Genomic DNA, 14617 nt, shown 5'->3' on the forward strand with positions numbered 1-14617 from the left:
AGAGTTTGAGAGAATGAAAAACCTTTCTTGTATCTCTGAAACCACATGGTATTCCATATAGGTGGGATTAAAGCTGATGGAGAGGAGACTAGATGGAAATATAAATATATATTAAGCACTATGAAGTAGCAAGGAATACAGAGGGTTATTCAAAGCCATGTAGTTTCCACAACTCTATGACACCAGAATTACTCCTCTTCTATAAATAAGGAAGCAGAGTTACTTGGGTGGAGTAATCTGTTTACAAGTTAGATAGCTACTAAGTGATAAAAACCAAGATTCAAACTCAGGTCTTTCCAAATCAAAGTCTATATTCTACCAATTATATCTTATTATTATTACTGTGTGGTAATGTCAGTACTTCCAGGACCAAGAAATTTCACTGTCTCTTATTCACTCTTGGAAAATATTGCTTCTTTTATCAATTATTTTTGCAGAGCTACCAACCCTGACTTTAAAACTCAGCAATTATCTTGAGTCCAATACTCTCTAAGACCCGGATGGTAAAATTAAGGCAGAAGAAACCTGACCATGTGACATGCAATGAGGACACTGAGAATTTCTATGCTCATCCTTCTCAAGGTAGACCTTATCCATCAACTTGCCTACAATTCCTAACCAGACTGCCTTCCTTTTTTAGGCAAATATTTGTTGAGGGCTTAATATGTTCCAGAAATTGTTTTGTGCAGACTCTGGAAATTTTACGGAAATACATGTGTCATATGAAGAAGTAGTCATTCCACTCTTTAGGAAATGTGAGATACCCTTTTTGGTAATCTCAGGGGCAACATTTGGTGTCGTTGGGTCCTTGACCCACTTTCACAGTGCTGAGAAAAAAAAGTGGTACGGGGATGAAAATAGGAAGGTGAGAAGAACTTAAGGAGAATAATGAAAAAAAGATATACCTTGTCCACTTGAGCTTGAAGCTGGTGACTCTCAATCAAGTGAGGGAGTTTGTTAGCAATTTCCATCCAAGGTCTATAATGATCTGGAAGTTCTTTCTGCATTCAAAATATAAACATCTCAGTATTTCTGACCTCTTTGGGAAGCAGCATCAGGGCAGTAGCTTCTTTCAAATTTCAGTCTTAAAGTAGAATTCAGGTCAGTTCAGTTGAACAAATATTGAGAATTCACGCCATGCTGAGACTTATGCTAAGCACTGTACACTCACAGATGACTGAAATACAATCCTTGGGCTTAAGGAGCATATGGTCTACTAAGGCAGAAAAAAGTGTAGTCAGATATATCTGTGTATATGCAGTGCAATATGTTCGGTTACTGATATGTGTATAAGTTTAATAAATTGCAAAGAAGAGGGAGTTGCTAATTCTGTCAGTGGTTGTAGGATATTAAAGGGAAGTATTTGTAGAAATATGAGAATTGGGGCTAGTATTAGAGTCTGAAAGTGACTTTGGTATGTGACAATTTGAAAATGGGAAGGCAGTAAAAAAGAAGAGATAGTGGATAAATAGAGATAACTCCTTCTTGGGACTACAGATGATTCAGTGTTACTGGAATATAAAGCTCAACAGAAAAGGTGATAGCAGATGAGACTAGAAAATCATATCAAATGTGCTTTCAATAAAGTACATAAGAACTTTCTTTTCATGTTGTGGGTGGCATGGTTTGATTTGAATTTTGTTTATAAGATTTGTTTATAAGATTTGAAAGTCAGACTAGGAAGGCTTTGAAATACTAGTTGAGGACTAAATTTAGTTAATGGCAACGAATTTAGAAAAGAAAAGGCATGTATTCAAGAAATATTTGGAAAGTAAAATTAAAATGATGAGATGATCAAATTTAGAGATGGAGGCTAAAGGCATGATGACTTCTAGTCCAATAACATTGCCTGTGTTGGACCCATGGTTTAGCCAAGTAGAACATAGGCTGAATTTCAGCAATCCTAGCTCCATCCCAGGAAATGGCACACTGTACCTGTTACTGTAAGTAAATTTTCATTGGAATACAGCCACATTCATGTGTTTACATGTTGTCTATGGCGCTTTCACACAGCAGCAGAATCGGGTAGTTGCAACAGAAAAACCATATGCTATGCAAAACTCAAAGTATTTACTATATACAACTCCTGAATATTTTTTTTTAATTTTTTTTTCAACGTTTATTTATTTTTGGGACAGAGAGAGACAGAGCATGAACGGGGGAGGGGCAGAGAGAGAGGGAGACACAGAATCGGAAACAGGCTCCAGGCTCTGAGCTGTCAGCACAGAGCCTGACGCGGGGCTCGAACTCACAGACCGCGAGATCGTGACCTGGCTGAAGTCGGACGCTTAACCGACTGCGCCACCCAGGCGCCCCCTGAATATTTTTTACAGAAAAATATTTGCCAACTCCTGAATCCATCCCTATGGTCAGGTCTGGGCCTACATTTTCAGTGTATGAACTGTACAACTGAATGTTGTGTTTCTGGGTTAAGAAGGAAGAGGTCATAAGAATGATTGACATGTTTATGAAACAGGTAACTGAATGAATTGAAGGGAACACAAACTGAAACAAAAATGCAAGGGAATGTCAAGGAGAGGGCCCAAAAATAGTGAATTTATTTTTTGATATATACAGCCTAAAATGTCTGTGGAATTTCAAGATATGGCCACATATTGGGCAGGCGCATTTACAGCTTGAAGTTCAGGAAAAAATTATCAGAAATACATAGTTAGGAAGCATAATTGCAGTAGAAACTTCACATTACTTCAAACCACAAAAGTGTGTAAAGTTATTTGGGAGAAGTTGCAAAGTGAAATGAAAAGACTGAGATCAGCACACGCGAATTTTGACAAGGCAGGCAGAGGAACTGAATCCAGTAATACAGATCAACAAGAGGTTCAATGAGTCAGAAGGGAATCACCCTACAGGATTCAAGACGTCAGATTTCAGATAAAAAAGGAATCATCAGAAGGTCAAATGTATCATTAGAAAGTAAAAGAAAGACACTTTCTGAGAGGGGCCAAGATGGCGGAGAAGCATGAAAGTTTTTTTTGCCTCTCTAGTCCCTGAAATGCAGCTAGATTAACACCAAACCATCTTACACACCTAGAAAATTTGATTTGAGGATCAACACAACAATCTGCACAACTTAAACCAAAGACCCTGACAGGTACGCAGCATGGAGAGATGAACTTAGGGAGCGACAAGTCTCACATGGTAGGGAGCTGTTTTTGCTTGCAGAGAGAGGATGGACATGGGGGGATAGTACAGTAAAAGCACTCCTCCCCAAAGCAACTGGAGAGAAAGAGGAAATAGCCACAAAGGACTGAACAGAAAAGGGAGAAAGGAAAAATGAGAGGGTTTAAATTCCATTAAGACTCTATAAACAGGGAGAGAACAGAGTCTGAAACTCTGCAGCTCAATACCTGGAGGAGCTCTGCTGGGGAGGACTAATCCCCAGGAGCAGAAAGTGAGGTCTGAGGGGTCCTCGGGTCACATGGGAAGAGATGGTTCTCATTTTGGGAGGACATTTGGTAGAGACTGTACAGCTTCACCACAGGCAAAGATCCTAGTGGACCCAGAGAACAACCACATTCACTGGTGTTGGAATAAGGATGTTAAGGGTGAAGCTTGATGCCAGATGTGTGTTGTGATTTACCATAATCCCTGAAATGCTACTGCTACACCATTGTGCCAACATTTTCTGGGGCAGGCTGGCACCCAGCCACAGTCTCTGGGCATATACAGCATCATGGTCACATGAATGTTCCATTGCTCTGCAAGACCCTCCTCCAGAGGGTCTGAGAGGGTCAAAGCTACAGGGCCTTCAGAAGTGAGGGATTTGGAAACACACAGCCCCATCTGAGATAAAATTTGGGAAGGAGGTGCTGCCTGGAAAGCTGATGGTTTGGTTGTGGACAGTGTAGAAGCAAGGAGTGGACTGAAGACAGAGAAAAGTAGGGGTGCTTGATTGTCCTATGGGGAGAGCACAGAGTCTGAAACTAGGGACTGGGTAGCTGGGTGACACCATTTTCTCCCCTGCTGCACACAGTCTTACATGCCTACACACACCACAACCATCAACCCCAGTAAACTAAGCAGCACTATCTAGTGGAGAATGGAGCTGTTACAGCAAAACCTGCCCAACTGGGCCAACCACACTCTGGAGGAACACCACAGGTCTCTCTGCCAGCTTAGTTTGCGGACTGTAAAGTGCTTCATAGTTTGACTTCCAGGGGAAACTAGAGGTAATTTCCATCGTATTTCATTCTGTTCACTGACCCATTTATTTAATTTTTTTTCTTTTTCTTTTATTCGTGAATACAGAAAGAGAAAAAAAATATTTTATTTTCCAGTTTTATAAAAAAGATTTTCTTTAATATTCTTCTACTATATTTTTTGTAAATTTTTTAAATTCTATTTTACTTTCATCATTTCATTTTATTCTATTTTATTGTGTTCATTTTTTAAATTTTCAAATGTTTTCTTTTTTTCTTTTCTCTATTTTCCCTTTTTTTCTCTATTGTGCAAAGTTTCTTTCAACAACCAGACCAAAACACAGGATATAGCATCCTTTATTTGATTTTTTTGTGTTGTTTTCATTTTTTAATTTTAATTTTTTTAATTTTATTAATTCCTTTTCTTCCTTCAAAATGATGAAATGAAGGAATTCACCCCAAAAGAAAGAACAGGAAGAAATGACAGCCAGGGACTTAATCAACACAGATACAAGCAAGATGTCTGAACCAGAATTTAGAATCATGATAATAATAATACTAGCTGGGGCTGGAAAATGCATAGAATCCCTTTCTGTGGAGATAATAAACATGAAATCTAGGAAGGATGAAATTAAAAATATTATAACTCAGATGTAATCTTGAATGGATGCCACGGTGGCAAGGATGGATGAAGCAGAGCAGTGAACCAGTGATATAGAGGACAAACTTACGTAGAATAATGAAGCAGAAAAAAAGAGGGAGACTAAGGCAAAAGAGAACTATACAAGAATTAGAGAACTCAGTGACTCATTAAAAAGGAATAACATGAGAATCATAGGGGTCCCAGAAGATGAAGAGAGAGAAAAGGGGGTAGAAGGTTTATGTGAGCAAATCCTAGCAGAAAACTTTCCTAACCTGGGGAAAGACACAGACATCAAAATCCAGGAAGCACAGATAACTCCCATTAAATTCAACAAAGACCGACCATCAACAAGGCATATCATGGTTAAATTCACAAAATACTCAGGCAAAGAAAGAATCATGAAAGCAGCAAGGGAAAAAAGTCCTTAACCTACAAAGGAAGACAGATCAGGTTTGCATCAGACCTGTCCACAGAAACTTGGCAGGCCAGAAAGGAGTGGCAGGATATTTCAATGTGCTGAATCAGAAAAATATGCATCCAAGAATTCTTTATCCAGCAAGGCTGTCATTCAAAATATAAGAAGAGATAAAAGGATTTCCAGGCAAACAAAAATTAAAGGAGTTCGTGATCACTAAACCCACCATGCTAGAAATTTTAAGGGGCACTCTCTAAGGGAAAAAAAAGATGAAAAAAAAATCAAAAAAGACCAAAAACAACGAAGACTAGAAAGGAACAGAGAATACCACCAGAAACTCCAACTCTACAGACATAATGTTGGCAACAAATTCATATCTTTCAGTACTCACTCCAAATATCAATGGACTAAACGTTCTAATCAAAAGACATAGAGTAACAGAATGGATAAGAAAAGAGGATCCATTTATATGCTGTTTACAAGAGATCCATTTTACACCTTAAAATACCTTCAGATTGAAAGTAAGGGGATGGAGAACCATCTATCACACTAATAGTCACTAAAAGGAAGCCAAAGCAGTCATACTTATATCAGACAATCTAGGCTTTACTTTTTTTTTTTAATGTTTTATTTATTCTTGAGAGAGAGAGAGAGCGTATGAACAGGGGAGGGACAGAGCAAGAGAGGGAGACACAGAATCAGAAGCAGGTTCCAGGCTCTGAGCTGTCAACACAGAGGCCAAGGCAGGGCTCAAACTCACAAATTACGGGATCATGACCTGAGCCAAAGTCGGATGCCTCACCAACTGAGCCACCCAGGCACCCCAAAACAATCTAGACTTTAAAATAAAGACTGTAATGAGATGAAGAAGGGCATTATATCATAATGTGTCTATCCACCAAGAAGATTTAACAATTGTAAACACTTATGCTCCAAACGTGGAGGTAACCAAATAAATAAATCAATTAATAATGAACACAGAAGCTCATTGATAATAATACCTTAATAGTAGGGGACTTCAACACCCCATTTACAGCAATGGACAGGCCATCTAAACAGAAAATCAACAAGGAAACAATTCCTTTTAATGACACCCTGGACTAGATGGACTTAATGGATATATTCATAATATTTCATCCTAAAGCAGCAGAATACACATTCTTCTTGAGTGCACATGGAACATTCTCCAGAATAGATCACACACGTGGACACAAATTGTCCCTCAACAAGTACAAAAAGATAGAGATAATACCATGCATATTTTCAGACCACAATGCTATGAAACTTGAAATCAACCACAAGAAAAAATTTGGAAAGATAACAAGTACTTGGAAACTAAAGAACATCTTACTGAAGAATGAATGGGCTAACCAAAACGTTAAAGAGGAAATTTAAAAGTGCATGGAAGCCAATTAAAATGATAACACCACAGCCCAAAATCTCTGGGATGCAGCCAAGACAGTCATAAGAGGGAAGTATATAGCAATACAGGCCTTCCTACAGAAAAAAGAAAGGTCTCAAATACACAACCTAAGCTTACACTTAAAGATCTGGAAAAAGAACAGCAAATAAAACCCTAAACCAGCAGAAGATGGGAAATAATAAATATTAGAGCAAAAAATCAATGCTATTGAAACCAAAACAAACAAACAAAAAAAACAAAAAACACAAAAAACACAAAAACACAAAAAACCAGTAGCTGGTTCTTTGAAAGAATTAACAAAATTGATAAACCCCTAGCCAGTTTGATCAAAAAGAAAAAAGGAAAGGACCCAAATAAATAAAATCAAGAATGAAAGAGGAGAGATCACAACCAACACAGCAGAAATACAAGCAATAATAAGAAAACATTATGAGCAATTATATGCCAACAAATTGGGCAATCTGGAAGAAATGGACAAATACCTAGAAATATGTAAACTACCAAAACTAAAACAAGAAGAAATAGAAAATTTGAATAGACCCATAATCAGTAAAAAATCTAATTAACAATAAAAAACTTCCCAAAAAACAAGAGTCCAGGGGAATTCTACCAAACATTTAAAGCAGAGTTAACATCCATTCTTTTGAAGCTTTTCCAAAAAATAGAAATGGAAGGAAAATTTCCAAACTCATTCTATGAAGCCAGCATTACCTGGATTCCAAAACTAGACAAAGACCCCATTAAAAAAGAGAACTACATATCAATTTCCCTGATGAACATGGATGCAAAAAACCTCAACAAGATATTAGCCAACTGGATCCAACAATACATTAAAAGAATTGTTCAGCACAACCAAGTGGGATTTATACCTGGCATGCAGGGCTGGTTTAATATCCGCAAAACAATCAATGTGATACATCACATCAATAAAAGAAAGGATGAGAACCATATGATCCTCTCAATAGATGCACAGAAAGCATTTGACAAAATACAGCATCCTTTCTTGATAAAAATCCTCAAGAAAGATGGAATAGAAGGATCATACTTCAAGATCATAAAAGCCATATACAAAAGACCCAACAATAATATCATCCTCAATGGGGAAAAACTGACAGCTTTTCCCCTAAGGTCAGGAACAAGACAGGGATGTCCACTCTTGCCACTGTTATTCAATATAGTATTGGAAATCTTAGCCTCAGTAATCAGACAACAAAAGGAATAAAAGGCATCCAAATCGGCCAGGAGGAGGTCAAACTTTCACTCTTTGCAGATGACACGATACTTTATATGGAAAACTCAAAAGATTCCACCAAAAAACTTCTAGAAGTGATTCATAAATTCAGCAAAGTCGCAGGATATAAGATCAATGCACAGAAATCAGTTGCATTCCTATATATCAATAATGAAGCAACAGAAAGAGAAATCAAGGAATCAATCCCATTTACAATTGCACCAAAAACCATACAATACCTAGGAATAAATCTAACCAAAGAGGTGAAAAATCTATACACTGAAAACTATAGAAAGCTTATGAAAGAAATTGAAAAAGACAAAAAAATAGAAAAACATTCCATGTTCCTGGATTGGAAGAACAAATATTGTTCAAATGTCAATACTACTCAAAGCAATCTACATATTCAGTGCAATCCTTATCAAAATAAGTCCAGCATTCTTCACAGAGTTAGAATAAACAATCTTAAAATTTGTATGGAACCACAAATGACCCCAAATAGCCAAAACAATCCTGACAAAGAAAACCAAAGCTGGAGGCATCACAATCCTGGACTTCAAGATGTATTATAAAGCTGGAATCATCAAGACAGTATGGTACTGGCACAAAAACAGACATTCAGATCCTTGGAACAGAATAGAGAACCCAGAAATGGACCCACAAATGTATGACCAATGAATCTTTGACAAAGCACGAAAGAATATCCAATGGAATAAAGACAGTCTCTTTAGAAAATGGTGCTGGGAAAACTGCACTGTGACATGCAGAAAAATGAACCTGGACCACTTTCTTACACCATACACAAAAATAAGTTCAAAATGGATGAAAGACCTAAATGTAAGACAAGAAGCCATCAAAATCCTCTAGGAGAAAGCATGCAAAACTTCTTTCACCTTGGCCACAGAAACTTCTTACTCATCATGTCACTGGAAGCAAAGGAAACAAAAGCAAAATAAAAACTTTAATAATAAAAAAGCTCCCAAAAAACAAGAGTCCAGGTCCAAAACAAACAAAGAAACCTGTGAAGAAATGGGCAAAAGACATGAAAAGACACTTCTCCAAAGAAGACATCTAGATGGCAAACCGACACATGAAAAAATGCTCAACATCACTCATCATCAGGGAAATACAAAATTAAAGCCACAATGAGATACCACCTCATACCAGTCAGACTGGCTAAAATTAACAACTCAGGCAACAACAGGTGTTGGCAAGATGTGGAGAAGGAGGAATTCTTCTGCACTGTTGGTAGGAATGCAAACTGGTGCAGTTACTCTGGAAAACAGTACAGAGGTTCCTCAAAAAATTAAAAATAGAACTACCCTATGACCCAGAAATTGTACTACCAGGTATTTATCCAAAGTATAGAAGTGTGCTGTTTCAAAGGGGCACATGCACCCCGATGTTTGTAGAAGCATTATCAACAATAGCCAAAGTATGGAAAGAGCCCAAATGTCAATCAATGGATGAATAGATAAAGAAAAATTGGTATATATATACATATACCATTATATATATATGTTTGTGTGTATATATATATATATATACACACACCATTATACCATATATACCATTATATATATATATATATATATATATACACACACCATATATACCATTATATATATATAATGGTACCATATATACCATTATGTATATATATACACACACACACACATATATACCATTATATATATATATATAATGGTATATATACCATTGGTATATATATGGTATATGGTATACATATGGTATACATATATACCATTATATATATACATATATATACATATATATGTATATATATAATGGTATATATGTATATATATGTTTATTATGTATAAATACATAATATAATGGTATATATGTATATATATGTATATATATAATGGTATATATACCATTGGTATATATACCAATGGTATATATACCAATGGTATAAATGGTATATATACCAATGGTATATATACCAATGGTGTGTGTGTGTATATATATATATATATAATGGATTGACTAGGCAATCAAAAAGAATGAAATCTTGCCATTTGCAACTACATGGATGGAACTAGAGGGTATTATGCTAAGCCAAATTAGTCAGAGAAAGACAAATATTATATGACTTCAGTCATATGAGGAATTTAAGACACAAAACAGATGAACATAAGGGAAGGGAAGCAAAAATAATGTAAAAACAAGGAAGGGGGCAAAACATAAGACACTCTTAAATACAGGGAACAAATTGAGGGTTGCTGGAGGGGTTGTGGGTGGACAGATGGGATAAATGGAAGGAGACTTCAGTAAGAGACACTTGTTGAGATGAGCATTGGGTGTTATACATAGGGGATAAATCACTGGAATCTACTCCTGAAATCATTATTTTACTATATGCTAACTAACTTGGATTTAAATAGATAGATAGATAGATAGATACAGTATATAGATAGATTAATAAACAAATAAATACATAAATAAGAAAGTTAAAGGAATATTGTCCCCATTGAAAAAAATTAAGAAGTCACTCATGTATATCAGTCTCCTGTATATATGACATAGAGAATTAGGTCAGGGTCGTGGAAGCAGGGTTCAAATTTTAGTGCGTTGAGGAAGTGAGAACATAGAAACCAAAAGCGTAAATTACTGTTGTTAGGAGAGTCAAGGGCATTAGCACGCAGGCATTTTGGGTCTGACAGCTATCTCAATTTTCAAATGAGAACGTTGAGCACTTTACTCTCATATTGCAAAAGGAAGAGATTGAAGATAAAGGACAGACAGGAGTAATTGCAGGCAAAATGTCACAAAGGAAGGGGAGAAGGGGAGTAGGAGCCCAAACGGAGCATCTGGTTTTGGAGTGATAGAAGGAGAAACTCTGGAATTTGAGGGAATTTGCTTTTTATGAATTTAATTTCTCACCAAATGGTAGTGAAAAATCAGGTTCTATGACTTGAAAAAAGGGGTTGGTGTTAAATTAATTATGGGGGGGAGAGGGAACAGGAAATTAAACATAAAAATACAAACACAAACAATACAACATGCTATTATGTATTATTTTATGTATATTACCCTATATTAAAATAATTTATAAGACCCAGCCCAGTTTGGAAACTGTAAGTTTGGAGAGGTATAGAACTGTAAGCTGTGTTCTTGTCTGATACATAAAGTAAATGTTTCACATTATTTCCACTCTGGGGAAATAAGGAAATACTTTTCTTTTTATATTTCTGTGTTTAGAATGACCTTTTCTGGTCAGAAAATGTCCATCTCTCTGTGGACTTTCTATTTGTTTTCACGTCCTCACCCCCTTACTCTTTTGGGGTTAAAGATAGTCCTTTTTTTCACTGGTACCATCTATTATTATCATTTCCAGCATAACTGTGTAAGCATATAATTCTGGGTTTAATTTAATATGTAACACATATAGTGATTACATAAGGTAATACCCATAAGAGCTGTAATTTCTTACTTGGCCAAGAGATTTCACATTTAAGTGTTAGAATTTCCACTTCAGTGAAATCTTACCATATCAAAAAATGTTGGAAGGAGGGATTCCCTTTGGTGTTTGGTCCTCTACTTAGGAAATACCTGTTGCAGTTCAAGTTTATCTCACATTATTCATCTTCATATTTTGGAGAGAATGAGGTTTGAATTCATTAATATACCTAGAGGTTAACTAAAGTTCTTGATCCAACATGAATTATAAAATTGATGAGATCCATGGGTCTTCATCATGGAGTTGATGGTATCATGAGTTATTGTTACTCCTACTCAGCTCTTAAATGCACCCCCCCTCCTTTTTCTCCATCCCTCTCCTCCAAGGATAAAGAAATGATAGATTTTCTGTTGTACATTTAACTCTTACTTTAATTAAGATTAAATCCAGGTGCTGTACCAGGAATGCTAGGTTTCTACCTATCTTTCAATTTAAAGCACTGGTTTTTAAAAACAGTTCCAAGGGATGAGAACTTGTGTACTTTGATTTTTTGAAGAATCAGTGGTAGGAGCAGTGAAGAAAATTTCATGGAATACATTTCTGAAGTAACACATTTCTGAAATCATAAGTAAGTTGATTCAGGTTCTCATCCTTCGCTGTACACAAGCAGATAGAAATGCATCTGTTATATAAGCGAGAAAAGCTGTATACTTATTAAACCTTTTACAAATACTCGGCATACAAACTTGCCTTTGAGCTTGCTGGCGTTTTCTCGTTGTTGCTAATGTGTGTTCTCTCTCAAGGTTTCTAATGTGTGCTGTGAATAATTCAAGAAGACCAGTTTCTTTTGGATTCCTTATTTTATTGACCTAATTATATATTACTTAAGTACATTCTAACACTGCAAATATTACTATAAATGGGTCAAAGTAAATTTGGTCTTCTAAAAATATGTCCTGTGCTTTTAAGTTCCGTAAATATAAAGTACCTTCATTTTTATAAAGACTCAGTATCATTTGTAAACCAGAAGTGTTTTATTTTTTCTTGTGCTAACAATGCTATAAGAAGGACAACTAAAGGAGGTTTTTTTCTGTTTTAAAATATACAGTTATTAGATTTTGAGCTACATTAAAAATAAACTATGGTTTCAAACTGGAATAAATAAAATTAAATAAATAAATAAATAAATAAATAAATAAATAAATAAATAAATCTTGTATGGTATTCCAGTATTCTATTAATAGATATTACTAATTGTTTTTAATTTTTCAGTATTAACAAATCTGAAACAGTCACCCATATACATGTATTTTTGGATGTTTTCTTCTTATTAGGACAAATTTATAAAAGCAGATTGGCTTGATTAAAGATTCTGCATGTGGAAAAGTTGAAAACTACTTTTTGATTTTCTCACAGAAACATAACATGAATTCATAATTGTAATTATAGTATGTGATATATAATAGGAGTGCCAGCTTATTTATGATTCTAGGAACACTGAGCATTACCAAACTTTTTTTTGTTTTGTTATGCTTTTAACATAAGAAATGTATTATATTGTTGCATTAAAATTCTATAATTGTTTTAATATTTAATTAACTTATTAAAATAACTTCCCAGGAAATATACCTCTTTTAGAAATGATGATTAAAAATAATATAATCAATGTTTATGTCAAAAGAGCCAAAAAAGAAAAATTTATAAGATAGAAAGTAAAAGTACCCTAATTCTCATCCTCCCATCTAGTAATGACAAACCCTGCAAATTTCTTGTGTGGTTTTCCAGAAATTGTATATCCTATCATAATATTGTATACATTTACAATTTCATGATTATTAACGAGTTTGAGTATCTTTCCATATGCTTTGATCATTGCATTTTGTGCACTCATGTAAAATAGCCATTCACAAAAGAGTAGTCAAATGAACCAATATTTTCATTTATGTCATTGGGTTTTACATTATGTTTAGAAAGTTCTTCCCATCTAACAATATTTCCTTTAGGCTCTTTCTAGTTATCGTTGATGCTTACATCTTGACTCTATCTACATTTGTGTATTATGTGTTATGGGTTAGAACATAGTATCTCATTTCCATCTTGAAATAGAGCCCAAAGATGTTGGATGAATTTCTACTTTCCTGAGGTCACACATCGGGTCAGTGGCTGGGTCAAACCTCTTCTGATTCGGAGTTCAGTGTACTTAATACCTCCTCAGTGTAAACACATAGAGAATTGTGTTCTAGAGTATGCAGGCAGGGGGATGGGTGCGACTGGGTAGAAATTTGAAAGAAACTTTGCTTGTGTTTCTTTCCCTTTTCCCAATAATTAGATGATCCAGAAGTGGGAAGGCCAAAAATGATTAAATCTTTGGCCTTCCTTCCTTTATGAAGCCCATTTCCTATTTTATGTTATTCTTTTGCTAGACTTTCACATCTGTCACAGTATAATTTTCAAAAAGTTAAAAATTTACTCATATAAATATAGAATGTATGTCCAAAATATATTTGGTTCATCAATAAAGAAATCAGCAAGATGGTAAAGTTGCTTCAAAAACACTTGTTAAACTAGGTATTTACAGAGTTTTTTTTTTTAAAGGACATGAAATCAAATCACTATGTTTAATAATAACCATAATCCAGTTAATGTCCTATAAGGCAGTACAATCATTGCTTTAAGGGTATATCTTATACTCACCAGAATTCAATAGAAGCTTCTTTTGTACAAACATCTTCAAATTGATATGTAACTTTACAGACTGGGCCATAATCAGTAGTATGTAGCATATCAAACAAAAGGACATTCCTTGGATGATTACATAATACTTAGGTGAGACTGTTAGAGCTCCAGGATGGTATTAAATGAATACACAGCCATCCTTTTGCTTTATTATGAATAATTTTTCTTAACACATTTATAATGTGAAATAGAATAGGCTTTTAAAATAAACCATTTTTTAGAAATGATACTATCTTTGTTAGACTAGTACTTTGGTTAACTAAAACTTCTGGTTAAGAAAATAACACAGAAAGTTTAAAAATAAAAGTCTGAGTAGAAATAAACCAGGAAAATATCAACAAAGTTAGGTGACAATATTACTGTAAAAATTAGAATGTAAACTATCAGACAGATTAGAATTTAAAGCAGATGGTCTTAGTGAAATAAAAGATTTAAGTTTCAATGGAAAGAAACTCACATGATATTTCAGTAAAGTGAAGTGAGGTGAAAGAAAGACCAGATGGCTTTGAAGAGATAGGTGGGCAGCGTGAGGGGCCTCATAGGCTACATTAAAATATTTGGTTTTGTTCTAAAGAGCAGTGA

The 14617-nt window shown here is 35.1% G+C and overlaps 1 protein-coding gene and 1 long non-coding RNA gene across 3 annotated transcripts in view; one reads left to right on the top strand and one right to left on the bottom strand.

Moving 5' to 3' along the window:
* LOC125163939 (uncharacterized) overlaps positions 1–530 on the top strand; it is a 100998-nt gene extending 100468 nt beyond the window's left edge. Inside the window, exon 4 of the long non-coding RNA XR_007151592.1 lies at positions 438–530. This is a non-coding gene — a long non-coding RNA (uncharacterized LOC125163939). The remainder of the gene's footprint in view (positions 1–437) is intronic.
* The window catches only part of IDO2 (indoleamine 2,3-dioxygenase 2), a 73609-nt gene that overhangs the window by 44112 nt on the left and 14880 nt on the right, over positions 1–14617 (bottom strand). For both annotated transcript variants that reach the window (XM_047856282.1, XM_047856281.1), the window contains exon 2: positions 906–1001. In XM_047856282.1, coding sequence (XP_047712238.1) covers positions 906–1001 — 96 coding nt within the window. The remainder of the gene's footprint in view (positions 1–905; positions 1002–14617) is intronic.

Source organism: Prionailurus viverrinus, chromosome B1 (genome assembly GCF_022837055.1).
Source record: "Prionailurus viverrinus isolate Anna chromosome B1, UM_Priviv_1.0, whole genome shotgun sequence".
In the NCBI taxonomy this organism is placed as follows: domain Eukaryota; kingdom Metazoa; phylum Chordata; class Mammalia; order Carnivora; family Felidae; genus Prionailurus; species Prionailurus viverrinus.